The 26,542-nt window shown below is 53.8% G+C and overlaps 10 protein-coding genes and 1 non-coding gene across 11 annotated transcripts; 8 read left to right on the top strand and 3 right to left on the bottom strand.

Moving 5' to 3' along the window:
- Nucleotides 1–260: 260 nt before the first annotated feature.
- Nucleotides 261–1,868, top strand: M409DRAFT_62150 (uncharacterized protein; the record flags this gene model as incomplete). The annotated part of the gene is made up of 1 exon (XM_033815041.1): nucleotides 261–1,868. The coding sequence occupies one exon, from the start codon at nucleotides 261–263 to the stop codon at nucleotides 1,866–1,868; it is 1,608 nt and encodes a 535-aa protein (XP_033674831.1).
- A 693-nt stretch (nucleotides 1,869–2,561) lies between these two features.
- M409DRAFT_62149 (uncharacterized protein) lies at nucleotides 2,562–5,543 on the top strand (the record flags this gene model as incomplete). The annotated part of the gene is made up of 2 exons (XM_033815040.1): nucleotides 2,562–2,619; nucleotides 2,725–5,543. The coding sequence occupies 2 exons, from the start codon at nucleotides 2,562–2,564 to the stop codon at nucleotides 5,541–5,543; spliced, it is 2,877 nt and encodes a 958-aa protein (XP_033674830.1).
- Nucleotides 5,544–5,990: 447 nt separating this feature from the next.
- M409DRAFT_16209 (uncharacterized protein) lies at nucleotides 5,991–7,343 on the top strand (the record flags this gene model as incomplete). Its single annotated transcript, XM_033803538.1, has 1 exon — nucleotides 5,991–7,343. One exon carries the CDS (start codon nucleotides 5,991–5,993, stop codon nucleotides 7,341–7,343), a length of 1,353 nt encoding a protein of 450 aa, XP_033674829.1.
- Nucleotides 7,344–7,700: 357 nt separating this feature from the next.
- Nucleotides 7,701–8,453, top strand: M409DRAFT_16208 (uncharacterized protein; the record flags this gene model as incomplete). The annotated part of the gene is made up of 1 exon (XM_033803537.1): nucleotides 7,701–8,453. One exon carries the CDS (start codon nucleotides 7,701–7,703, stop codon nucleotides 8,451–8,453), a length of 753 nt encoding a protein of 250 aa, XP_033674828.1.
- Nucleotides 8,454–8,567: 114 nt separating this feature from the next.
- On the bottom strand, nucleotides 8,568–9,245 carry M409DRAFT_16207 (uncharacterized protein; the record flags this gene model as incomplete). Its single annotated transcript, XM_033803536.1, has 1 exon — nucleotides 8,568–9,245. The coding sequence occupies one exon, from the start codon at nucleotides 9,243–9,245 to the stop codon at nucleotides 8,568–8,570; it is 678 nt and encodes a 225-aa protein (XP_033674827.1).
- Nucleotides 9,246–9,753: 508 nt separating this feature from the next.
- Nucleotides 9,754–12,540, top strand: M409DRAFT_48844 (uncharacterized protein; the record flags this gene model as incomplete). Its single annotated transcript, XM_033811058.1, has 1 exon — nucleotides 9,754–12,540. One exon carries the CDS (start codon nucleotides 9,754–9,756, stop codon nucleotides 12,538–12,540), a length of 2,787 nt encoding a protein of 928 aa, XP_033674826.1.
- A 401-nt stretch (nucleotides 12,541–12,941) lies between these two features.
- On the bottom strand, nucleotides 12,942–14,672 carry M409DRAFT_48843 (uncharacterized protein; the record flags this gene model as incomplete). The annotated part of the gene is made up of 3 exons (XM_033811057.1): nucleotides 12,942–13,181; nucleotides 13,238–14,410; nucleotides 14,538–14,672. 3 exons carry the CDS (start codon nucleotides 14,670–14,672, stop codon nucleotides 12,942–12,944), a joined length of 1,548 nt encoding a protein of 515 aa, XP_033674825.1.
- A 507-nt stretch (nucleotides 14,673–15,179) lies between these two features.
- M409DRAFT_16204 (uncharacterized protein) lies at nucleotides 15,180–16,062 on the top strand (the record flags this gene model as incomplete). Its single annotated transcript, XM_033803535.1, has 2 exons — nucleotides 15,180–15,338; nucleotides 15,394–16,062. 2 exons carry the CDS (start codon nucleotides 15,180–15,182, stop codon nucleotides 16,060–16,062), a joined length of 828 nt encoding a protein of 275 aa, XP_033674824.1.
- A 1,622-nt stretch (nucleotides 16,063–17,684) lies between these two features.
- Nucleotides 17,685–18,367, top strand: M409DRAFT_16203 (uncharacterized protein; the record flags this gene model as incomplete). The annotated part of the gene is made up of 3 exons (XM_033803534.1): nucleotides 17,685–17,703; nucleotides 17,754–17,969; nucleotides 18,054–18,367. The coding sequence occupies 3 exons, from the start codon at nucleotides 17,685–17,687 to the stop codon at nucleotides 18,365–18,367; spliced, it is 549 nt and encodes a 182-aa protein (XP_033674823.1).
- Nucleotides 18,368–21,185: 2,818 nt separating this feature from the next.
- Nucleotides 21,186–21,285, top strand: M409DRAFT_t3. The gene has a single exon. It is a non-coding gene; the product is annotated as a tRNA-Leu (tRNA).
- Nucleotides 21,286–21,570: 285 nt separating this feature from the next.
- M409DRAFT_48840 (uncharacterized protein) lies at nucleotides 21,571–24,435 on the bottom strand (the record flags this gene model as incomplete). Its single annotated transcript, XM_033811056.1, has 4 exons — nucleotides 21,571–22,221; nucleotides 22,283–22,562; nucleotides 22,618–24,054; nucleotides 24,101–24,435. The coding sequence occupies 4 exons, from the start codon at nucleotides 24,433–24,435 to the stop codon at nucleotides 21,571–21,573; spliced, it is 2,703 nt and encodes a 900-aa protein (XP_033674822.1).
- Nucleotides 24,436–26,542: the final 2,107 nt, after the last annotated feature.

Raw genomic sequence — 26,542 nt, 5'->3', positions numbered from 1 at the left:
CTGCCGTCCCAAACAACACTGACAACATCAACAACAACACTGGGGACACTTCTAATCACCACAATTGCTAGGACTGGGCAGTCGTTGGACATAGTCGCGCGAGTCAGGCAGCGCTGTCACAAGCAAACAACCCCAGGACCCGGAAGCCGACCTCAGGGGGCTGCCAGCTCATCCCTGCGACCACCACGCTTCAGAACACCTCTGTGCCACTGTCTTTACGAGAAGGCGGCTTGCCATTTCGCGACGACGAGGTCTCTCAAATGGCAGACATCACGCCGAGCCCGCCTGCCAGCGCCATCACCTCGCCCGAGCAGAGGGCCGGCTCTCCATCCCCGAGCATAACACCTTCACTCGCCCTCGATGCAGTCCCGCAACTCATACTGGATCGTTCAGTCTCCACACCTTCCAGCACCGGCTCGACACTCTCGACGCGGTCTAGAAACTCGCGACTCTCCGATGGCGCAGCAACCGTTGTGCGAAGAAGAGGCTACATGCGTCCGCAAGGGACAGCATTCGCCGAGTCTGCACGCAATAGAGACAGTGTGATGAGCTTGGGGAGCATTGCTCATATGCAGTACTACTTTGCAAGGACGGGACTGTTGGATGGCAAGGGTGCACAATTGGCGAAAGAGCAGCGCAAGAAGAGCTCCACTGGTGACAAGGAGAACGTACAACCAGCACTCACGGGCAGCTCTCTCGATGAGTTCAACATTGGGTCACTCTCGTTGCATGACAGCACATCTTCGTATGCCATCTCGGATTCTGGTGCCGACCACAGTGTCGTTGAGAGCCCGACAGAGATGCATCTCAACGGTGATTCCTGGGTTGATCCATCCGATCCAATCATGCTGCCACCAACCGTCAGCACATACAAGGTGAAGCCAGAGTTCACAGAGCCTTTGCCAGACATGCCGGTTCTCAGGAGGGAACTCAAGGAAGCATTGCAAGATGCATGCAAGGTCCTTGAGGAATCGCAAAAGCCGGAGCACGCCCAGAACAACACCGAGGACAGTGCCTTTTACGAGATCCAGGGATTGCATCTCTTGGATATCATCACCCTGGCTATTCGAGCGGCGAAGAACTACTACACCGCACACAACAACCCGCAGAAGCTGTACGCCCTCAAGTCGGAGAAAGACATTCGATCGGATCTCTACCAAGTCTTGGATATCCTGAAGCGAATGGCAAGTCGCAACTTTCGTGGAGGAGTTCGGTTGGATGAATTGACCGCCATCATCATCTGGATTGAAAGCATCGACAAGTTGATCAAGACGGAAGAAGTGCAGGAACAGCAAGAAGCTGCCGAGCGCGAATCGTGGATCTGGAGAGAAGGCGACTGGACTGGCCGGGAGCGGGAACGCGAATGGTTGTTCATGAAGTCGTTCGATGGAAGTGAGCCGGTATTGCCGCAGTGGCCAGAGGCGAGTGAGGATCAGACGCTACCGAACGAATTCTTGAAAGCTCTGCAAGACGGACAGCGCTTGGTGAAGCTGCACAACGCCCTGGTCGCTCGCTCAAAACGGAAGTTCCACGAGATCAAAGATTGGCACACCGACGTTGCTAAGCCGTATCGCATGGCGGACAATCTGAGATATTGGGCGAAAGCTGCGGAACTGCGATGGGATGTAGCCATCACAATACCGGCACTTGACATCGTCAACGGCAAGGATGACGCTTGGAAGAAGTTCGACGACGCCATCTTGATCTGGTGTCAAGGTGTGCGAACTGAGTTGACGGAAGAATGGAGGCAAGAAGCGCAAAGCCAGGAACGCAAACGAGCGCCTGAATTGAGGGTTGAAGTGCCCGAGGAAGGCAAAGAAGAGGAACAGAAACCCGATGAAGCGAAAGTAGCAGAAGAAGCTGCTTGAGAAAGAGAGAGGATGTGTGACGGCCGAAACCCCCCACCACAAATTGTCTGTTTTGAATGATACCCTGTGAGAGCCCTGTTGTTGAGTGGATGTGTTTCTAGGACACTTTTGCTGTTAGCTTTCGGCCCTCTGCCATGTAAATTCAGTTCATTGAATCGTCGAGTGATTATTGTCCTCACTGTCAAGGTTTGGTGGTTGTTGGTGATGCTCACTCGATCAAACTGCACTGCATTGCCGTTTAAGACGTCTATTTATGTATTGCCCATCGTGAGATCGGATTCCCGGCTGATACCCGATCACGCCCGCCAGCGCATCCCTGTCGACTGGCGCACAGTGACGGCTAGCGGACGGCGAGGTGAAACGGGCGTCCAGAAAGCAGCTTGGTGGCCGTCCTGGACGCGCTTCGAGCCTGCAGGAAACCCTCAGGAACAGCGTCTGACAACGCGTCGAGAGCAATCAGTGGCGGAGAAGCTCAGAGCTGTCACCCGTTGTTACACGCCTCGCGGTGTGGATTGTCTGGCCCCAAGGCGGAGGAGAGCGAATGTCGTGTGGATGACACAACAGCCACGTACGGTGTAAGTCGGGCCTGGATGTTATATGCAGCAGGCGATCCCTTGAGTCGGTCGACGTGGTGGTTGTTTGTTGTGCAAGGCAGACGCGTTTGTCGAGTAAATAGTGCGGGACTGACTCGCAATGGCAGCTCTCCCACTCCACGACAACCAGCATATGCCCGCCGACCCCTACCACACTCGTCACTCCCCGTCCCACCGCGCCCACGCCTCCAACAATATCGCAGCGGAGCCCGTCTATACCGTCCCGCTACCAAATTTCGCAGACTGGGTTCGCTCATCGGCAGAGACAACCACGCCGTCCTCCTCCTCCCCGAGGCCCGCCAAGCGACTGGCACCCGGACTCGAGCTGCGTTTGCGACGCCTCGAGGAACAGAGACGTCGCAAGGACGCAGAGGCCCGTCGCAAACAGAGCATTGGCCGTATCCCGGACGAGCAGCTCGCGGAGCTCGAGCGATTGCAGCGGGAAGGGGCCGTCATCGAGGTCCAGCGGAGGGGGACAACCTGGACAGGTCCGCCCGTGAGAGTCTCAGGAATGCCAGCGGGCGGCGTCCGACTTAGCGGTGGCCCTGTGCTCACGGACAATGAGGCTTCCATGCTGGAGAGCGACGTCTCTTCGATCATAGACATTAGCGACAATCTGGTCCCCTCCGATACCGAGGACGACCGCGACGAATTGCAGGACAACCACAAGTATCGCATGCCGGATATTGGCAAGACGCGATTGCACTTGCATACCAAGGAAACACTGAGTCCAGGACCCAAACAACCTCGGATACGACAGAATAGCAGCTCGACCCCGACTACACCTCGCACGAACCCAAACGGAGCCTCGCCTGGCAGGATGGACTTCCCGCCCAACTGGCACAGCCGCAACATGAGCGTGGACAGCGTCAATGAGGATGGATTTTTCCCGAGCCTGTCACGAGCAGGCTCGATCCATACACTGGGGCGAGCAAGTTTTACAGGCCAATTGGCGCAGCTGACTGCCATGCGACTGCCCGATGCCGACTCCCTGGCCAAGAGGATATCTTCCATGCCCACGGCAACTGAGGCTGCCAAGGCACTGTCAGATGCGTCTGAGCAGATTCGACTCTGGATCAGCAAGGCATCGGATGTGCTGGAGGGGTTGAATGCCGAGGATGATGTTGAGTGGGCTGCAGCTGGTGGTAGGGAGGGCATTGAGGATGTGGATCAGGCTATTAACCGGTTTCAACAACTCATCGAGGTGTACATCCTATCGATCGAGCGACTTCAGACACGAGACGACGTTGCGTTGCTATCCGCAGACGAGATCAAGAGCAGCGTGGGGCAGATGGAGACGATCATTGCAAGCTGGAAGAAGATCAAAGATACACTTAAAGGTGTGAAAGAGCAGGTTGAGATCGCAATGGAGTGGGAAGAGCTATGGAACAAAGTTCTAGGAGAGATTGCCCAAGAGGTGGAGGCTCTGAACCGACTGGTATTTGAAATGGAGGAGAAGCGTCACCAAGGGGCGGAGAGTTTGCTTACATCCAGAGACAGCATAGACATCAGCGAGCTCGAGACGATTATAGAAGAGCAACCTGGAAGAGCAAAACCTACGCTCGCCAATCGCCTCAGCTTATCAACACAATCGGTCGAGTCACCACTACGGACACCTCCACCTGTGGCCGACAAGGAGAATGGCAGCCTGCTAGCACTCTTCGCACGGATGCAACCTTTGAGAGCCTCGCTGGACTTCCTCCCTATCCGACTTACCGCATTTCACGTTCGGGGGAATGTTATCTTTCCGAGCGCGAGCGTAGATCTGGAGCAACGGCGGGAGCAACTGGAGGGCCAATGGAAGAAGCTAGAAGCCGACGGCGAGTCACTGAGGCGAGAATTGGGAGAGGATAGATGGATACTGGTCTTTCGGAATGCTGGACGACAAGCAATGAAGATGTGCGAGTCGATCACTCGAAGTTTCCAAAAGCTGAAGGACGCCATCGACTCCAATGAGCAGCAGACCAACCCGTCTTCGGTGACTAACAAAGTGGAGAACTATGAGCAGAAGAAGAGACATTACGGACCTGCCATCGAGCGCGTGCTCGCGATCATCGACCGTGGCGTGATGGACCGGCTTACCGTCAATGGTGAAATATTGCGGTTGCAGAGTGACATGAAGCGTCGATGGACTTCCCTCCAGCTCGAGATGGCTGATATGGATCGGGTCATTGAGGAACTGAATTGCGAGCGGCGCGATCAGCATTTGCGGGACTCGGTCTCGACAGTCATATCCAGCGAACGATCTCTGGGAAGCAGCATGGTTGACACACCAGGAAGCTCCCCTGCCAGCAGCATAGTGGGAAGTAGGAAAGGCAGCTTCGGGTCCAGAACGCCAACACCTCTCACAAACATCAAGACAAGGAGCAGCAGCACCAATCCCAAGAATCGGGCCCTATCAAGCTCACTACCTCGAAGGAGCTTACTTCCCAAGGCCTCGATATCCAACCTTCACTCACCCAGCCCCAAATCCTCGCCGTCATCGATACCCACGCCGTCGAAACAAGCGATGTGGCCCAGCAGGCCTGAGCCTGAACTGCCGAGCAACAAGTCTCGATGGGTCAGTCTCGCAAAGGCGCAATCTCGCGACTATCGCCCACTGTCGGCTTACGAGCCATCGCCGTACGCGAAGACTCCAGTGACGCCCAAAACCAACTTCCTTCGAGCGACGTCGAAATTGAGCGATACGCCCGTGAACCGAACACCAGTCCCACGCATCGTCAGTGAACCGAATCCTCCATCCTCGATCCCTCGACCGACTTCAGTCATGGGCACTAGCAGAAAATCATCACTGCCTGTGCCGTCAGGTACACCGTCAAAATCGAGGCCTTTAGCACACAAGCAGTCAGCACCGGCTTTGCGAACAGCTTCCCGTTTCGCCAGTGGTAGAAGAAGCAGCATGATGCCGGTACCGCCGAAGTTCACGGATGGGAACGATGCGGATACCGAGACGCCCGCCCACCACAAGAGACCCCCTAGTTCTCTCGGCGGCGGCAGGAGGAGTAGTATGCTGCCTCCGCGGGCGACAAGCAGGATGGACAACACTGCTGCTGACGACGGCAAGCCCAAGTGGCGTCCATGAAGAGGAGTGATATTTGAATTTGGCTTTCTTTGTGGATCATCGAGCGTTGTAATGAGAGTTGTTCAGCGTTGCATGGAAGAGCATTTGGTAGGCGTTGGGGTGAATGTGGACAGGAAAGAGTGGGCTGGGATCAAATTTTAGGAGATGCTGTTTCTTGAGAGATATACCCATACAGAATAGCAGTGCTTTGTCTGATCTTGTTTGCTTCTCATCACATGTGAAGTCTTGAGGTGTGTTTGGGGCGTGACAACGCGCTTTAGCGTGAGTTTAAAGTTTCGAGACTTTTGACTCAGTCTTCGAAATTCTTGCCGCCGCTGCTGCTTCTCAACAATCATCATATTTTTCGGCAAGATATTGATGAGATTGCATGGACTGTTCGACCGACTAATTCTAAATACACGGCAATCAGTCTTCACTCGCAGATGCAAGTCCCTTCTTACCGCGACCATGGAGACCCGAACGCTACCAGTTGACGCCAGCAAACTCGGCAAAGTAATAGCGACCCCATTACCAGACGACATTCTCGACGAACTCGACATCGAATTATCACTCGACTCACAAGACGCGCGACACCTCAAGGATGCAGCCGAGAAGCTCAGGACTTCAGACGTACCTGTAGCATTTCCTACAGAGACGGTCTATGGCCTAGGCGCGGATGCCTCGAGGAGCGATGCTGTCAAGGGGATTTATAAAGCTAAGCACAGACCTGCTGATAATCCGCTGATTGTGCATTTTGCGAGTCTGAGGCAATTGAGGGCATTACTGAGGGGTCGTGAGACTGAAGGTGGGAATGCATCGAATGGGAGTCAAGAAGAAGAAGAAGATCCCATACCGCGGATTTACAGACCTTTGATCTCGAAGTTCTGGCCTGGACCATTGACAATTCTGCTCCCGAATCCATCAAATTCGCCCCTCGCGCCGGAGGTCACGGCGGGATTGAAGACTTTCGGCGCGAGGATCCCACGACATGTCCTTGCGTTGGCGTTGATAAAGACGGCGGATGTACCTGTCGCGGCGCCGTCGGCGAATGCGTCGACGAAGCCTTCTCCTACGGCCGCGGAGCATGTGGCATTCGATCTGGATGGGAGAATAGAGACGATTCTGGATGGTGGGCCTTGCGATGTTGGGGTTGAGAGTACGGTTGTTGATGGGTTGTCTGAGCCTCCGCTTATACTGAGGCCGGGAGGTGTTAGTCTGGAACAGATTCGATCGTGTCCTGGTTGGGAGGGTACGCAGATTGGGTATAAGAATATGGCGGAGAGTGGCAGTCAACCGAAGGCGCCTGGGATGAAGTATCGGCATTATTCGCCTAAGGCTACGGTTGTGTTGTTTGAGCCGGGACAGGATGCGCCTTCGCTTAAGGATTTGAGAAGTCAAGCTGGAGAAAGGTTGAGAGTTGGGGTCATTCGGACGAGGAACTGGAGGATCGATCCGAGTGCTACACCACTCATCTCGAACGACACCTCACGACATCCAACGAACATGACTAACGGCGTCCACCACGACCATATCCCAGGATTCGCAGGAATGCTGCAAAGCGCGCAGGCTTCCAGGAGAGCCAAGTCCGAAACCACAACCCACGACGTCGATCTGGAGGGAGTGAAACTACAGATCCTAGATCTTAATCTCGGTCCAGATACGGCAGACATTGCACGAGGGATATTCTCGGCTCTACGAGATCTGGACAGGAAAGACGTCGATGCCATCTTCGTGGAAGGAATCGACGAGGACGAAGGCGATATTGCGGCTGCACTGATGAATCGACTTCGGAAGGCTGCGGAGGTAAGAGTGGGGAGTTGAAGAAGAGCATCAGTCTCTCACGGTATCTTCACACGCCTACTGTTTGCAATACCACGGCACCGGAAAAGGCCAATCGATCTAATGATTAAGATCGCGTATCTGCCCAATCAAATTCAATCAAGATCCTCGGCCTACGGGCCGGCTAATCGGTGGACCTGCAGATGGACCGCTGGACCAAGGGCCAAACTCATGACGTGAAATAATGCAACTCATCTCCTTGCTACCCACGACATGTTCCTGTAGAGAACGGGGTCATTCACAAAGCCGAACAGCAGCCTTTTGACCCGCTGTGCTCTTCATGAACTCGACATCAGCAGACACTATCAGACAACAGGACAAGCCAGACATTCCATTTCGATGGGGTCCATCCAGAATGACGACAACAAGAAAGAACTCACCATCCTGGTGACCGGCTTTGGTCCTTTTCAGGAGAAATACCCGGTGAATCCTTCGTACGAGATCACAAGACTGCTGCCAGACTACTTACCGGCAACATCGCCACACGAGTCGGCTGTCCGGATCATCTCGTACGGCACGCCCATCCGAGTGGTCTATGACGGCGTCCGTGAACTTGTACCGAAGCTTCACGATGCGTATGCCGGAATGGTAGACCTGGTCCTGCACATCGGCATGGCATCAGGACGGAAGTTCTACTGTGCCGAACGGTATGGACATCGAGATGGATACATCAAGAATAAGGACCTCGATGGAAACATGCCGTCTCCGGAAGAAGGGAAAATCACGTTTGGGGATTGTCCGGAAACGATGACGACGTCTCTCGACTTTGAATCCGTGCTCCTGAACTGGCAAACGAATATCCTCGCGATTCCGGAGGGCCAGCCGGGTGCGCACGCGGATATCCGACCGAGTGAGGACGCGGGGAGGTATTTGTGCGATTATATCTATTTCAATTCGCTGGCGTATTTTGGAAGGAAGAGTGGTGAGATGGAGGGTGGGAGGGATTCGTCGAGGCCGGTGCTGTTCTTTCATGTTCCGGCTGAGAGCGATGAGGGGTCTTTGCAGAGGGGGCGGGCGGTTTGCGAGGCGTTGATTAGGGCGATGGCGGATTGTTATTCGAGGAGGATGGAGGAGAGGGTTGGGGTTGTTTGATGAACGAATCAGAGCATTTGTCTGGGGCGATTGGAGGAATTGGATAAGTACGAAAGAACGACAGACCACCACATATATCAAAGCTTGGACAAGACTCCTCCCCTTTTCCTTCCTTCACTCCCTCGCCTTCCTCCACATACACCAATGCCGTCCCTCCCTCTCGCCCCCAAACTCCCTCGCATCCAACCCAAAATCCCACACCTCCCCAAACCCGTACCGTTCGTACAACGCCCTCCCCTGCCCGCTCGACACCACAAACGCGGGAATTTTCATCTCATCCACCCAGTTCAGCCCATCCCTCAACAGCGCCGACCCGACCCCTTTCCCTTGCTGCTCCGGGTTCACGGCGAGGATGGTGAGTTCGACAAAGGGTTTCGGGAGGGAGGAGCGAGACCGGACCATGGCTGAGATTGCGGCGCGGCGGAGGGGGTTGTTTCTGTTTAGTTCGGGTGGTGCTGGATGCGCTTCTGCGGCGGCGAGGGTCTTCGCCACTTCAACCTCGACATCCCCCTCCCCTTCAGCATCAGCTTCGAATACCTCCCACCCCGAACATCCCAGCACCGCGCCCGTCTCCGCGTCTCTGGCGAGGTAGAGAAGGTTCGTTTTGGAGGGGGCATCGAAGGTTGCGAGGAGGTGGGCTTGCACTTGAGGGTCTTGGAGGCCGGTTGGGTAGATTAGGGGCATGAGCATGTCGGCTGAGGGGGGTGTGAAGGCGCTGGCGAAGGTGGTGATGTAGGTGGGTGTTTCGGTGGGGTGGAGGACGGGGGTGATTGTGATGGTGGGGGTGGGCATTGTTGGGGAGGGCATTGTTGGGGAGGGGTTTGCTTTGGGAGGAGGTGATTTTGGGGGTTCTGTTCTGTATTTTTGAGGAGATATATGTGGCCAGGAAGTGAGGCCAAGGAGAAGGATAAGGAAGAGGAGGAGAAATGGGATTCTGGACATAGAGATGGAAATAGAAAGGCGTCGTTGCACTAATCTCTGTTTCTTGCATAAGCGATTCCGCAAGACAGGCAGCCGTTCGCCGCCCATTTCAGCTCGTGTCCTTGTTCATGTTGGCGGCCGATATGCACTTTTCGGGGGGTGGTTGCGGAATTGACAGAAGTCGATGCTGTGGTCGATTTTTGACACAGTTTAGAGTTCTGCCAGGGTTGCCACTTTACGCGTGAGAGACGCGTTTCGTGACCGCACTTGCTTCTTGATGATGAGAGAGTAACTCGACTTCTTTGACATTGCAACACCACGTTCACGGCACATGGACTACTAGAATCGAACTTCGGATTATCAGAATACACAAGAAAAGATGGCCTCCCGCCCGGAGCTCAAGGTCGACGACGAGCCAGGTTTCGTCCGGGCCTACAACGACCTCGAGAAGAACAAGCCCAATGACACCATACGCATCTTCGACCGCGGCGACTTCATGTCCGCGCACGGAGAAGATGCCAAGTTCATCGCCAATGTCCAGTACCGGACGACCTCCGTGCTCAAGACCTTGGGAAGAAATCCGGGGCTCGACTCCGTGACCATGACCGTCACTGTCTTCCGCACATTCCTGAGAGAGGCGATTTTCAGATTGGGGAAGCGCGTCGAGGTCATGCAGTCGAATGCGAGGAATCAGTGGAAATTGGCGAAGCAGGCGTCGCCGGGGAATCTTCAGGATATTGAAGATGACTTGGGCGGGCATGTTGAGTCGGCGCCTATCATTCTGGCTGTCAAGGTCTCATCGAGGGCGAACGAAGCGCGGAACGTGGGTGTCTGCTTTGCGGATGCTAGTGTGCGAGAACTGGGCGTCACCGAATTCGTGGACAACGACATCTACTCGAATTTCGAGTCTCTCATCATTCAGCTGGGCGTGAAGGAGTGCTTGATACAGACAGACATTTCGAAGAAGGACGCTGAGCTTAACAAGCTTCGCACGATCGCTGATAATTGCAACTGTGCTGTGTCGGAGCGGCCGGCTGGTGATTTCGGAAGTAGAGATATCGAGCAGGACCTGGAGAGACTTTTGAAAGACGAGAAAGCGGCGAGTCAGTTGCCCCAGACGGATCTCAAACTGGCCATGGGGTCTGCTGCTGCCCTGATCAAGTATTTGGGCATCATGTCTGATCAGAGCAACTTTGGCCAGTTTGCTTTGTATCAGCATGATCTGAGCCAGTACATGAAGCTGGACTCGTCTGCTCTGAAAGCACTCAATCTCATGCCTGGACCAAAGGATGGCTCTAAGACGATGAACCTGTACGGTCTGTTGAACCACTGCAAGACACCCGTCGGCAGCAGACTTCTGGCTCAATGGCTGAAGCAGCCCTTGATGAATCTCGAGGAGATTGAGAAGAGGCAGCAGCTTGTTGAGGCTTTTGTCAACGATACTGAACTTCGACAGACGCTGCAAGAGGACCACCTCCGCTCGATACCGGACCTTTACCGCCTGGCAAAGAAGTTCCAACGCAAGAAGGCGAATCTGGAAGACGTCGTCAAAGCTTATCAGGTTGCCATCCGCTTGCCTGACTTCATTGGGACCTTTGAGGGCGTTATGGATGAGACATACAAAGACGCTCTGGACTCAGAGTATACGCACAAGCTGCAGGAGTATTCAACCAGTTTCATGAAACTTCAAGAAATGGTCGAATCCACTGTCGATCTGGATGCTATGGACAACCATGAATTCATCATCAAGTCAGAATTTGACGACACGCTGAGAATCATTCGAAAGAAGATCGAGAGCCTTCGCTACAACATCGACAAGGAACACCAACGTGTTGGTATGGATCTGAACCAGGACACTGAGAAGAAGCTGCTTCTCGAGCACCACAAGACGTACGGCTGGTGTTTTCGCTTGACACGGAACGAAGCTTCTGTCATCCGCAACAACAAGGCGTATCCAGAGATTTCGACCCAGAAAAACGGCGTCTACTTCACTACGAGCAAGCTGACGGAGATGAGACGCGAGTTTGACCAGCTGTCAGAAAACTACAATCGAACACAAAGCGGACTTGTCAATGAAGTCGTCAACGTTGCGGCATCATATTGCCCCGTCATTGAGAAGCTCGCCGGTGTGCTTGCTCATCTCGATGTGATAGTCAGCTTCGCTCACGTCTCTGTTCACGCCCCTACCGCCTACGTTAAGCCCAAGATGAATCCTCGAGGAACTGGAAGCACGATTTTGAAGGAGGCCCGGCACCCGTGCATGGAGATGCAGGACGATGTCCAATTCATCACCAACGACGTCTCACTCACCCGCGATGAATCCGAATTCCTCATCATCACAGGGCCGAACATGGGCGGCAAATCGACCTACATCCGCCAAATAGGAGTCATAGCCCTCATGGCACAGATTGGCTGCTTCGTCCCCTGCTCAGAAGCAGAGCTCACTCTCTTCGACTGCATCCTTGCCCGAGTCGGCGCCAGCGACAGCCAACTCAAAGGCGTCAGCACCTTCATGGCCGAAATGCTCGAAACCGCCAACATCCTCAAAACGGCCACGCGAGAATCCCTCGTCATCATCGACGAACTCGGCCGCGGCACAAGCACCTACGACGGCTTCGGCCTCGCCTGGGCCATCTCCGAACACATCATCAAAGAAATCGGCGCCTTCGCCCTCTTCGCCACGCACTTCCACGAACTCACCGCTCTCGTCGACACATACCCTCAAGTCCAGAACCTCCACGTTGTGGCACACATCGGCGACTCGGAAGGCGACGCCGCCATGACCAACGGCGACGCCTCCAACAATCCCCGCCGCCGCGAAGTCACCCTCCTCTACAAAGTCGTCCCGGGCATCAGCGACCAGTCCTTCGGCATCCACGTCGCGGAGCTCGTGCGCTTCCCTTCCAAAGTCATCAATATGGCGAAACGCAAAGCGGATGAGTTGGAGGATTTCTCTGGCAAGCACGAAGAGATGAATGTGCAGGCGAGTAGCGAGGAGGTGGAGGAGGGGAGTCGGCTGCTCAAGGAGGTTTTGGTGCAGTGGAAGGAGGAGGTGAAGAGGGAGGGTTTGAGTAAAGAGATGCAGGTGGAGAGGATGAGGGAGTTGGTGCAGGGGAATGAGGCGTTGTTGGGGAATTCGTTTTTCAAGAGTGTGAAGGCTTTGTAAGGGGTTGTGTTCGCTCTGTATTATGTGCAAAAGGAGGGGGAGTCAAGGGTGCTGGGACACTGTACAGCGGGGGCGTTCATCGGAGGTCGTTGAAAGAGTGCATGTGGAAATAGCTCATGATCGAAAATTCAGAAAGAGTAAAGTATAACTAACCTTCTCACGCGAATGATGAGTAGGTTTCCATTCTTGATAATTCTGCTGCTACTACTGCTGCTGCTTTCAAGAACGCTGCACTATTCGAAACAGACTCTGACTGTTGGACCTTGATCGTTTGTCCAAAATGCATCGAGTAAGAAGGAAAAGGAAGCACAAAAGCACCCAGTATCAATTTTTGTGAAAGCCGTACCTCCCAAGATGCAACCTTTTGATGATGGTGGTGATGATGATGAGGCGAGTGCCGTCTAAGCGGTAGTGGGCTCTGGGGCCTCCTTGTCCTCGATGGTGGCCTTCTTCAGGTCCTCGGAGACGTCGGCGGCGGCGTCTTTCTCCTGTTCGAGCTCGGCGCCAGCGGAGGCGGATCCGTTGACTTGCTGCTTTTCGGTGGCGGGTTTGCGGGCGGTTTCGCTAGATGCGGCCTTGTTATCCGCGTTGGCGGCTTCGGCTTCGAGACGGTCGATTTCGGCCTGAGCCTTTTGGACGTTCTGTTTCAACTGTTAGCATCCTTTCAACCTGTCTCGTCTGTAATTGAACGACTCACCTCCTTAGTGGCGCGTTCTTGGTCCTTCTTCCAGAAATCGAGCTTCTCCTTCAGCTTCTCAACCACGGTCGGCACATCAGCTTGGGACATAGGCGGGTCGACGCCAATCTTGGCGAGGCTGTCAATAGTTCCGAGGTCGAGGTTGAACTTGCCGCCCTCTGGCGCAGGCGATGAAGTTCCGTTGGCGGCAGAATCTCTCTGGTCCCTGCCCTTCTTCTTCTTGCCTCCACCACCAATGAAGTAGTTCTCCTCTTCGTCACCCTTCTTCTTCAAAGCAGTTCCCTTGATGCCAGATGCGTCGACGGTTCGTGATGCGGTAGCTGCGAATTTGCCAGGGCCAGACGCTTCTTGCTTGCCGACAGAAGATGGGTCCAAGTGGGCAAGGAGGGCCTGGGTCGTGCGGATCTCGTCCTGGTATGCTGGGGCGCTTGCATCCTCGAGCTTCGACTTGGCTGCCTCTTGCCTCTTGCCGCGGAAGTAAGCGTCGTTCTCAGCCCGTCTCTTCTCTTCGCGCACACGCTTGGCTTCACGTTCGTATGCGATGGCAGCGCGGCGTTGCTCGAAGTATGCATCCTTGATTTCCTTGACAGCAGCCCACTTCTTTTGTTGGTCCTCGTGAAGCTTCGTCCGCTCGTCGCGCAAAGTGTTGAGGCTCTTGAAGGCGCCGTCCTGCTCAGCCTTGATGGAGTCGAGTTCTTCCTGGATCTTGGAATAACGGTCTGACAGCGCCTTTTGCTCTGGATCCTCGAGCTGCTTCTTCAACTCGGCGATCTGTGCCTTTGTCTCGTCGATGCCCTTCTGCGACTCGTCGAATCCGGCAAAGCCCTTCTTGAGACGGTTCAACTGGGAGATGTCTGCCAAAGCCTTCTTCTCATCCACGAGCTTCATCTTGCCAGAGTCCACATCTTTCTGGAGTTCGTCGATCTTCTTCTGGACCTCATCGGCGGACTTGAACTGGACCTTGCTGCGGGCATTCTTCGACTCGGTGATGCGGGACTTGAGGTTTTCATCCAGGCGGCGGATTTTGTCAAGGATCTGAGTGCGGCCGGACTTGCTCGATTGCTGTTGCTGGCGGATGCCGGCAAGCTCAGTTCGCAGTTCTTGCTGACGCTTCGAGACAGGAGAGTCCTTGTTCTGAGGGCGTGCGTTGTCGATCTTGGCCTTGACTGCTTTCTATTCTGTCTATCAGTATCTGTTGCCGCAGAAATATGCAATTTCCCGATCCCGCATCCGCGATCACATGCAGCCAAGCGGCAGCAATATGCAAATGTCCGCAAGACAACTGAACGACAGTACCTACCATGCGCTCCTCGGCAGCCTTGAGTTCCTTCTCTGCCTTGCCTAACTTCTCCTTATATTCCTCCTCACTCGGACGCTCTGGCTTCGTGACAGCTGGCGCGGCGGCCTTGGTCTCGGTCTTTGCGGTGTCGGCCATTGTGTGCGATATTAGTAACAGCGGAGTCGCTGTTGCTGCGGTAGTTGTGGTTGAAGCTGGAAGATGTTCGGTCACCGCAGAGCCATGTGCGATGTGTAGGTCGAGGGCGGTGGAGTGGTGAGGTGGAAACGCTATTTGTACTCGACTTGAATGGAGAAAGAAGTCCAACGATGCCAAGATTCAGAAGTGGGTCCTCGGCTCGTGCCGTCAAAGGGTCCGGAAAAGTGAATTACCTTTGCTTGTGATTCTATTAACAACATTATTGGAACATGAATTTCAGATGCTAATCACGTGTGTCGACTCTACTAATTCAGATGGGGCATGGGACATTACGGGACCGCGGGGAGCTGATACGGTAGGGAGAGTGAGTGAGAGTGCGCCACTTCCCTCAGTTCAGAAGCAATGCGATTGCCTTCAATTCGGGAGCAACCTCCATTTCCCCAGAGCACAGTTTAAAGAGCTCGTTGGAACCACCATCTTGACGATATCATCCGAGCGAGAGGCAAGATGGATAACCCAGCTCTTGCCAACGCGTTCGGCACTCTTGGGGCAGTCTGCTGGTCCGTTCAGCTCATCCCTCAAATCGTTATCAATTGGAGACGGCATAATGCCACGGGCCTTCAACCTACGATGATGATGCTCTGGGCATGGGCCGGAGTACCATTGGTGAGTGCAGCAGACCAAATGAAATTCGGTCGAGTGATCGTTGACGAATATACAGGGCGTATACAACATTGTCTCGAACTTCAACATCGCACTTCAGATCCAGCCTCAGATTCTAGCCGTCCTCAGCCTTCTCACGTGGATTCAATGCTACTATTACGAGCAAAAGTGGTCCATTGCACGTTCGCTTGCGGTGGTCCTACCCATTGCATCCATCATGGCCGGCATTGAGGTGGCTCTGGTCTATGCTTTGAGGATGGGAGTGAGGCGCCATGTCCACTGGCCAGTGACTCTGATGGCCGTACTGGCGGCTCTGTTCCTGGCCCTGGGCGTCTTGCGGCATTACTGGGACATTTACGTCCATCGTACTGTGCGCGGGATCTCGTTCCTGTTTGTGGGAATCGATGCACTTGGAGACTTGACATCTATCATATCTGTTGTGTTCCAGCCAAAGCTCGACGTACTGGGCCTTGTGATATACGGAACAGAGCTGGTTCTTTGGATTGGGATCTTCGCATGTGGTGGATACTACAACCTGGTCCCTTGGATCCGCAAGAAGCAAAGGGAACGAAGAGCGCCTGCTCACGAATTAGGGCCAGCGCAGCATGGAATCGGGCTGCATGATCTGCCATCGTCAACTTCTGTGTTTAGAACACCGTCTTCCGATATGGAGTTACGATCACGGACTGCTCCTGCAAGGTCGTCGAACGAAGCTCAGCCTGGCTAAGGAAGTCCATTTTCGAATGAGCACCGAGGACATTCGATCCGACATAATACCCTTGGACCATACTATCGAAAATTCTATCTTGCAGCTGGAACTCGTGGGAAGCAGACACCAACGGCAGGCTCAGCTCGCGACCGTGAAATGCGCCACGAGATCGACGAAGCCCGGCGTGGTTGAGACCTCCATAGTGAACACGAGCAGAGTTGTCGGCCCATTTCCAAAAATCTGATACCGAGTGCGACATCAAAGCAAGCTCTGTCGACCCCGAGGCTCCATATCCATTTCGGGGAAGTAAACCATCGCGAAAACGAGTCTACCATCGTGGAAAGCGTCCGGCTGTATAATCAAGGCTCTCAGCTTGGCCAAGGTTTCTCGTTATCTGAAGAGCTATCCCCAGGGGAATTATGCCTACCATGCCACATTGCTATTGAGAGGATGGAGAACATGTTCTGCGCTATTAGAACCGGGATAGCTGTGAGGGAACACTCGGGGATCGCCGGGACGGGGAACATATCTTCTGGCTACCCATCCCCGTAACATGCTCTCCGACCATGGCATCGAAGACCAGTATGCGGTGTTTGCAGGCTGTTGGGACATGGGGATTACTAGGATGAGGAGCCTCACATCGTGGAAACTGTACGATTGACTCGCCCGCCAAAGCGATGCCCCGAATCTCCTGTCTTCTCAAACCGCCCGGTCATCCCTATAGGAATGAGCTCGACCACGCTATTGGGACTGTGCATGCCACCTTCTTCTGTCGTAAGAAGTATGGGATGGAGAAACCGGCTAAAGAAAGCAGCACGTGACAGGCCTTCTTCAATGAAGTCGCAACTTCCCAGTTGGGAAGTTCATGAGAAGTGCTTCACTTACTCCGGCCGTAAGTCAAGCCTTCACTTCAGCCATTACTGAATTGGCCCTTCATTTTAACTACTAGTTGGCATATCATTGAAGCTATCAGTTGACCCTACTCCAGCTATCACCTGATCTTCCACTCTACCCTTTACTTGATCTTTCACTCCAGCTTTCACTCCATTTCTTACTCCAGCAGTTACCTCGTCCTTGATATCCTTCACTCCAGCCGTTACTTTATCCTTCTTTCCAGCCGTTACTTTACCCTTTACTCTAGCCGTCATTTCATCCTTCACTTGAGTCGTTACTTTACCCTTCACTCTAGCTGTTACTTTACTCTTCACTCTTGCTGTTACTTGTCCCTTTACTTTAGCGATAACTTGTCCCTTTACTTTAAACGTCACTTGTCCATTTACTTCAGCTATCAGTTAACCATTTACTTTAGGCATTACTTGGGTCTTTACTTTTGAAGTTACTAAAAGCTTCAGAACCCATTCGGGGCCGCTAACACAGCCCTATGCACAAGGTCTACGTGTGAAGAAATATAACTTCCTAATCGGGAAGTTCACATGTGAATGCCGAGAGCCGGCCGCTCCATTCACTCGCCAAATTAACCCGTAAGTTAACCCGCACAAACAATTCACACAGAGCCGCTACTATTGTCGCACGGACAAAAGCTCACCTGCCCCTGAAGGCCACCGGCTTAAATTCCAGCAAACAGCAAGCACAACTTCCTTTCCCCAACAACATCCCCGTGCCAAAGAAAGTTTCCAACAATGGCACAGACACCCAGCGGTATGGACAGACATGTATCTCTGGGGATTGAGCGAAACTAACAATGATAGACTCGCGCTCCACCGTCCCCTCCACCGCGGAGACCTCGCCGCCCAGCGAGGGAAGCACTGTCTCGCCCCCCGGGGCTCCCGCCAACACGATCGCCGGCACGCTGGCAAACCAAATCCCCAACGCTGCGGCATTGTCTGCGGCGCTGGGCGCCATGACTGTCGGTCCGTCTGCTGCTGCCAATGTGGGAGCGCAGAGCGCCGTCAGTGCGCCGGCTGGTAAGACCTTTCCTCTTTTCTATCACAGAGGTGGCGGCAGCGAGCAGGAGAGCAAGACCCCATGAGCAGAGACTGATTAGACAGACATCCCCGCACGCACCACCGCCGACCAAGCCACGGATCTGTATCCCGAGATGTCAACCTGGTCTGCGCTCGCGAAAGAAGACGTCGAGAATGCCCTCAAGCGTCTCGCAATGGCGGCCAGAGACGAGCACGAGCGAGACCCAAGCAAGACCGTCAAGCAGCACTACAGCGAGGCTCTCGCCAAGATCATCAAGGACGGAGAGATCGAGTTCGATGTCAGCTGCATGGACAGCAACAGAGAGACGGAGAGCAATGCGACGAGTTCGGAGGGAGAGACGGAGAGCGATGCGACAGATGCGGACAGCACGGCATGAGAGATGGAGACGCAGATGAAAGAATTGGAGAGCATGAGATGAGAGATGAGAGACGAACAACACGACACGACACGACATCATGGAGAATGGACCACAGCACAGGAGATGCATCAGGACGAGAAGCAACGACAGCAGGATGATGATGACGATGATACCCAAGAAAAGGGCAGGATAGCTCCTCACAGAGAGAGAGCAAGAATCGAAAGGCCTCGCGGCTACCTTCACATGGTCATTACCTCTACATATTCTGTGCCCTCGTCGTCCGATCGTAGAACTCCAACGTGCACGCCGCCAAGAAGCACGGGATCTCATTCCGACCATCCACCCAAAAGTCAATCATGTGTCTGATCTCGTTCGCGAATACGCTCTGAGGTCCACCGCTGACTTTCATCGTCCCTTGCTCACCGTCGAAGATGATGCTGTTCTCCTCTTCTTCGCCGTTGTTGATGAGGCTTGGGTAGAGGATCGACGTCGCTTTGACCCGGCCGTTGGGCATCATGTCTAGTTTCCAGCCGAGGATGCTGCAAACTGCTTCGCGAAACTCGATGGACTTGGCGCCCCAGATTTGCTTGAGGCGCAGTTCCTTCTTTTCGAGTTTGGCGATTTGGGCTTTGAGTTCGTCGATTTGTTGACGTGCGTTGTCTAGACTGCTGATGGGAACGACTTTGGTGCCGTTGGGCTGGCCTTCGAGTTGGGCGAGGAGTGCCGCGTTCTCATCAGCCAGGGTGCGGAGTCTGGACATCTTGATTGCTTCTGCCTCTGCGGTTGGGTTGTTTCGTAACTCGAGAACTCTGGTGCGGGAAGAGTCCTTCAGAGAAGCCACTTGAGAAGCGCTCGCTTTAAGCTCCGCCTCAAGCAGATGGTTGCGACTCTGTAGCTTCTCAAGTTCGTCTTGCAGACTCCGTGCCTTACGTCGCAGCTCGCCCAGGCGCTCGTCAGCACCCTCATCGTCTTCACGAGGGCGCTTCTTTGGTGTCTGAAGCGACGGCGGTGGTGCTTCGACTTTCGAGAGATCAGCTTGCAGAGTCTGCACCTCCGCTCGATATTGCTCAACCATCTCTTCGAGCTCGTGTATCCGTTTCGAGTGTTCTTCGTTGACGTGATCGGGATTGAACTCTGCTTCCTCCGCCTCAAACGTCTTCATCTGAGCACCCAGATACTCCACCTCTTTCGTCAACAATATCTTCTGACGCTCAAGGCGTGCCTTTGCTTTAGCATCGGCTGGTGTAGCTGTAGTCGGGCTATTCGAAGATGTCTGACGGGCAGTCTCCAACTCTGATTGCAACCGCGCCTTTTCGTCCTGCAAGCTGCGGATGTTCTCATCCCTCACAGAAAGCTCAGGCTGCACCGTGCCCAGCTTATCCATGAGACTGAGGCGCTCCAGTCGCTCTTGCATGAACGCCTTGGCCATTTGTTCTGGTGTCTCGTACCGTAGATCCTCTCCGCTTGCTGCTTCAGTCTCTAGGTAGCTTGTCCACTCTTTCTTCTCGTCTTCCAGGATTCTCTTCTGCAATTGTGCTTCTGCCAGTTCCTTTCGGAGATCATCCATCATCCTCACTTTAGCCTCCAGAGCGTGTTTCTCCTCTTCCACAAGCTCTACGCTCTTTTGCGATTTGCGGAACTGCTTGAGCTCGGTCAATTGCTCGCGGTTTGTGCCCTCCAGCTTCTTGATGTACGCCACTTGTTCTGACAGCTCTTTCTTTATGATGGCAAGGGTATCCGAATCGCCGGTCTGCGCTTTCAATCGCAAGACTTCGTTCTCCAACTCCCCAACCTCCGCCTCCCTCTGCTTAAGCTTCTGTTGCGTTGTTTGCAATACTGTGACCTTGCCGCTGAGATCCTGCTGCATGTCTTCCACGGATGCCTGCAAACTTGCATGTCTTTGTTCCAGCTCACTGAACGCATGTTTGTTCTGTCGTCCTGCAGAGTCCAGATCTGCCTTTGCCTCCTCCAGCTCGTCTCGCAAGGATCGATTGTCGTCTTGTAGAGATCTGATCTTCTTCTCCAGCTGTAACTTCTCATTTGTCGCTCGATCCTGCTCTTCTTTGAAGTCTCGAGTGAGCGCCTCTGCTTTCCTCGTCGCAGTATTGCCGGCACTCTCAGCAGCTTGTGCTCTCTTGAAGTCTGCATCTGCACGGCTCTGGGCGTCGCGCAATTCTTGTTCATGGCGTAACTCATTCAACTCGCGCTCCTGCTTCAGCGAGTCTAGCTCATACTGTACAGTGCGCAATTGGGCCCGGAGGTCTTCGTTGTTGGCGTTCGCTGTTGATTGCTTCATCGTCTCTCGTAGGCTCTCGCGCTGTGGCTGTCTCTGAGCTCGTGCCGGCGACATTGGTGCACCCGTGATGATGTCGAAGGAATTGCCGTGTTCGCGCGCCATGGCGAAAGACTGGCGACCTTCTGTCGCGATTGTTGTCGTCGCGATGTTCAAGAACGCCACATTCAGCTAGATCAATACAGAGCGGAATTGACTCCGTCACTCACTTGTCATACGCTAGTGGCTTGGCAAGATTCCAGATTCTACCAGTATCATACATTTGCTATTACGCATCTCGATAATTCCAATCTCGGGACATCATTCTTCAGGAATCTGCTTAGGTTTTCTGATTCTGGGGTGTCGTATCTTCTCGTAATGTTAAGGTAGAAGCAGGCGACAGAAAAGTACGCTACTATCGAGGCACCAAAAAGCGGGTCCAATGCCCTGGCCGAGGGTAAGATTTGTAGCTACAATTATGTACGCAGTAATTCGCTTTCCATCCAATCATAGGCAAGATGGTACGCATCAATTCTTCCGAATCATCCTCGTCCACCGCTAATGTCCAACAGGCCGAGCGGTCTAAGGCGCCACGTTAAGGTGTCACACCCTTAATCCAATTCCGTGGTCCGAAAGGGCACGAGTTCGAATCTCGTTCTTGTCATTATCAGATATGCATCCGATAGATGATGCATCATTTTTGGGCTTTTTTTGTGGTGGTCGGCGGCCTTTTGGCTTGCAGGAAGTTTTTTCTGGGCTTTGCGGTGGTCAGCGACTTTTTGTTGTATTGGAAAGAGGTAGGCGTAAATGAAGACTTTTCAATTCGAGGTAATACCGAAATCGTTAAACGCAAAAACCGAAAACTCTTCAGACCCTTCCATGCTGGTACTGCTGCAACCACCAAATGAAAATCGTCAATCGTCAGGCCCTGTAGAAGAACGTCTCACGCTCACATGTCAAGATCCATGCTGGCCTCTGCACGAGCAGGAGCATTCGTCATCTCCACATCCTCTCTCATTTCTTCTGGCAGCTCAGACAGCTGGTCGTTGAAGCCGGTTTGCAACACTGACTCGAGATGAGGTGGAACGGTCAGCGGCTGACGCTGAGACAACGCAACTTCCATGGGCTCGCTGTGCACGAACGGCCCGTAGCGTGATGGAAGGCTGCCGTGAGGATGAGAACCACGAACAAGGCTGTCGCTTGCAGGATACGGCTGTACTCCTTCGACGTGGCGAAGGGGTGTAGTGTCGACGCCAGCCTCCTTCAGCCTCTTCGCTCCGCGGAGTCTGTATTTGTTGATGCTCGCCTGGGTTGGACCAAGATCAAGCGCATTCTGCATCTCTTCAGTATACCAGCCATCTTCGTGCTTGTACTTGTCGTGAAGGTCGCTGGTGTTGTCTTCATTGCTCTCCAGAATGTGCTTTGTAAGGTCCGTGATTGAGACGTGCGCAAAAGGTTCCTCCAACTCAGCTCTGACGCAGTACCCGCAAGTGAACTTGCCGTCATGCTTGACTTGATTTCGCTTCCACTCGGAGTATGGATGGTGGAAGTGGCTATTCAGGTGGACGTCAAGCGCTGCGGGGGACTTGAAAGGCTTCATCTGCAGAGAGTTTCAGTACAGTCTTCTTCCACAAGCGAGGATTCATGGAGCGGGTACATACCTTGTCAGAGAACATGACGGAATCATCCTCCTGGCAAAGCGGGCAGGTTTGGTTTTGCTCGGACCAATTTGCATGGGCTGAAAGCTGGTTTTCGAGCAGGATCTCCATCATTGATCTGGCGAGCTCAATGTAGGCAACATCTTGGATGCCGCTAGTATTTGTAGACTCTGCGTCGACGTCGTTGTCGGGAGTGAGCGTGATGGCACCGGCCTCGTCCAGCTCCATTGGCTGGTTCAGCTTTTCACGTTGGGCAATGGTATCTTCAAGATCCGCCTCGTACCTGCAACAGATTTGAGCATCACTTCGTTAAAACGGTAGCAGCAACTTGAACTCACTCTTCGTCAACCGCGGCGGCGGCGGCCATCTCAGCCTCAGCCACAGCCTCAGCGCCGTCGTCGTCTAGATCGACCTCATTGTCACGACCCTCTCGAATGGCTTTGAGGGCTCGTTCAAGCACTGCCTTCGCAAAGTTCGAAGCATCGAGTTGTGCCTGTCTCTCATCCATTTCTTGCCGAGTCATTCGGGAATTCTGCGAGTCCTCTTCTTGTTCGACAAGAATTTCCCTTGCCACAGTGCGGACTCTGCGACGGTAATTCTTAAGATCGGCGTTGGAAGCGTCCGCAGCTGGAGGATCTTCGTCGGCCAAAATTAGTCTACGAACAAGCTGTTCGAGTGCCTGGCCTCTGGAGCGCTGGAGAGCACTACCGTCGAGTTTTCCAAGAGCGAGATCATTCCAGTTCTTGGTCTGCTCGGTGGAAGCTCCTCCTTGCTGGATGTCCTGCGCAAGAAGGATTCCCGTGTTGTCGAGGGTCTCAGACATGTTGAGATAATGGCGCTCCAGCGTAAAGCTGTCGGGGGCATGGCCGAGAAAGATTCGCGTGGCGGCAAGTCCGATCCTGAGGGCCATATCAGTGGCTGCTCTGCGTCGGATGCTGTACCAAGAAACATTGGAAGTGTACCCGATTTGTTTCCCACGAAGACGAAGATAGCTCGTAAGTGAATGAGCCGCAAGTGGGTATGGGATGTCCACTGCAGTGCCTTTCGGGATTCCTCGGTAGAAGACTGTGTCGTCGAGATATTTTCGCTTGACACGAATCTCGTTCAGATTGGTCGTGAGGAGGTCGTCGAGAGATCCAATGCCTTCGAGTATCCCACGGCGTAGAGCAATGACCAGGAGGCGATGCGTAACGGAGAAGACGAGGTTGTGCGGCTCTGGCGAGGGCATGTTGAGGCGCACAGGCACTGTGCTTGGCCTAGACTCTTGAGCCACTATTGGGTCTGAAGATCGCTTGATGTCAAGATGATCCAGAGTCAGAATGGATCTGAACTTCCCAGGCACGGATGTGGTGAAGAATTCGAAGTCCTTCCACTTCAAGGGCTTGCTTCTGCCGACTTTTGGATCTGGCGCGAGAGAAGAGGGGCGGAGGGCAGAAATTCGGCCGATACACCACAACACCTGGTGCTCCTCAGAGAGCTCGATGCAACGGTTGTTGACTGCTTCGTGATCAAGGAGTTGACGAAGCTCGGCCAGTCCAAGATAGGTCTTTGGCTTGTTTTCAATTGTATCGCCGTACTGCTTTTGAACAAATCGCATGGTCTGCACCAAGTCGTTGAACAGCTGGGCTCGTCCCGGAAATGGCGTTCCTCGATGTCGAAGCTTTTGGCTGGACCAGAACAGTAGCGAGTCCCGGTACTGGCACAGGGTGCGCATGTCGATCGAGCCGGCGGCCTTGGCTCGAGGTATCGCTTTCTTTGAAACCCAGGTGACGAATCTGAAGAAAGTTAGCTTCAATCAACAAAACATTGAAGGCAACATACAACTGCATATTCCTACTCATGATGGGGTAATCGTCGGGGAACAGCTCAAGGTCGACTTCGTCGTCTGACAACCCATCTGAACTCTCCTTCTTGATGTACGTGAAGTAAAAATACTTGTACATCTCCAAGTGATAGTCCTGGCGCTTTTGGGTCGAAGCAGCATGCCAACGGAAGGTCTTAGCAGCTTCGACATCCTGCTCGAGTTCTTCGATCATCTCGAATCGGAGCTGCATGCCTTCCTCGCCTTCAACAGTAGTGATGCGATCCAGTTGGTCCCTGAGACTTGCGCGCTTGCCGAAGGACTTCGGCGCCTTGGCCAGCGCCTTGGGCGGCATGATGGGCGCGCAGGGATGAATGCAAGTTTGACAATGAACGATAGAAACACAGGAAGGGGAGCGGAAATCGCTGGGCAGGTGGAAGAGGGTGCGAGATGGAGTACTCCAACTGGCCAAAGTAAAGGTGGACTGGACTGCGAGGGCGCATAAGTTCGACGGCCGTCACTTGGCCTTATACATCCACACGAGCAGTATGCCCATGACGACAATGGGTCTCGCCAGACCGCCGCAGTGAAGAGTGAAGAGCCTGGGCGTGCACTGTCTGCAGCTCTCTGTGGCCAATTACATTTCGAGGGTGACTTTTTGGTCGTGCGAAGACGACAGTGAAGCTAGGAAGCCTCGCGGTGCCGTCACAGATCGCGCTCGATGCGTGAAGGAATGCACCACGATCAGACACACCGCTCCATGGACTCGAGGCTGGACGGTCCCAGCTCAAAGCCTCCACTGGAGCCTTGCCCCGACAAGATGCTGGGATTCAATGCATGCCTTCACCGTTCCCGACGTTGCGATGCTGATTCCGTCAAGACGAAGTGCAGCAGTGCATGGTATGAGCCTGTGCGACGTGGATGATTGCTTGGCCAATTTCTTGGCCGATACCATTGACAGGCTGGTAGTAGCCGACGTCGTGTTTCTCTCCCGATATGGACGTTGGTGGGCTCACAAGCACAAAGCCACGGTTATCGCCCAAAAACGCAGTCGGGATTACAGCAGATGCATCTATGCGGACCAGCTTGTGACGCAGCACTCATCGCTCGACACTCGACACGGGAAGACGCACAAGCGTCTCAACGGTCTAAGTATCATATTGCAAGCAACTGCTATCGGGGGACGGCCTCGTTTCGGATCATGGCTGGCCTGACTTCCTAGATGCGTTTGCACAAGATGCGTATGAACTCGTCAACCCGCTGGCGATGGCTTGTGGCAGACGCTCGACCAGAGACTGGCTGATGTGTAGCTTGCAAGGGTTGGACGCTGTGAAACGTGGAGCGCACGATCGGTCAATCCCGCCTGCTCGCCAACCAGGTCTGCGGGTAGGCGCTTCTAACCGAGCGCAGAAACAGACTGTGCAGAGTTGTACAACTGCCACGTCGTTTGATGCCGTAAAATGCTGGTATGGTGTGACAAAATCAGACAGATGAAGCGGCAAGCCTGCCGGAAACCATGGCATTCGCTCCTCCCGAAAATTGAATGACGCGGCGCAGATCTTTACGTTGCGTGATTGTCGTTGCAACGCTGCCCTCCCGCTTCGAAGCTGGATACATGTATGTAGTCACTCGGTGGCAATGACGGCGTAGCTCCGGTAAAGTGCACTGATAAAGCAGTCGATACATTCAAGATGGATCACGTACGATGCCGGGGACGGGTACAGTGCTCCAGGCGGTCAGAATGTGATGAGTTGTCACTCGCTGCCGTCCCTTCAGTACCAACACTGTGCTGTATGTTGCGGTGAAGGCATCGCCCGTGCTCAGCCAGGTCTGTTTGAATGTGTCTGCCGAGAGCTGTGAGAATGGCGGGATGCAGAGCTGAGGAAACGTCCGCGCTGCTTCGTTTGGGTCCTTTTGGTTCGTCTTCGGTTCAAATTGCTTGGCCATGCGAGAGCGACTGATTGCAGTATGCATGTGCGGCCATAGAGATCATCTGTCTACACACATGTACAGAGGATATTGCAGAACTCTTCGCCGACTGTGGAGTAGCCATGGTCCGATTCAGTGGTCGAGTATTCATTCTTCGAGCGCGTGACTGTGTATATTCCCACACAACGCTGAGATGAATATCAGCATGATTTTCCACAGCAAGGAGGTGTCGAGATAGCCAGGAGAACATCCATGCCCATCAGGCACTCCATGCCTTCCGCTGGAGGCGTATCGTGGGCACCGACTTTGCAGTGTTTGCGATGTGAGCCGCCGAGATGCATCCCACGCAGACAAACGAGCAGCGTGACGATGCAGCGATTCGTGGTCAAAGCAGACTTCCATCGGCGAGAATAGTCTGCAGTGCATTGCAGTCTTTGGCGTTTGGTCTTCGTTGTTCAATGTTGACAATCAACTGCGCACCCTCTTGAGATATATTATGCTCTCTTCACAGGTCTTTCTTCCGTCTGACTCTC

This window comes from Zasmidium cellare, assembly GCF_010093935.1.
Source record: "Zasmidium cellare ATCC 36951 unplaced genomic scaffold M409scaffold_1, whole genome shotgun sequence".
Classification (NCBI taxonomy): domain Eukaryota; kingdom Fungi; phylum Ascomycota; class Dothideomycetes; order Mycosphaerellales; family Mycosphaerellaceae; genus Zasmidium; species Zasmidium cellare.
The sequence above is the reverse complement of the archived record's forward strand: the minus strand, read 5'-3'. Positions and strand labels throughout refer to the sequence as shown.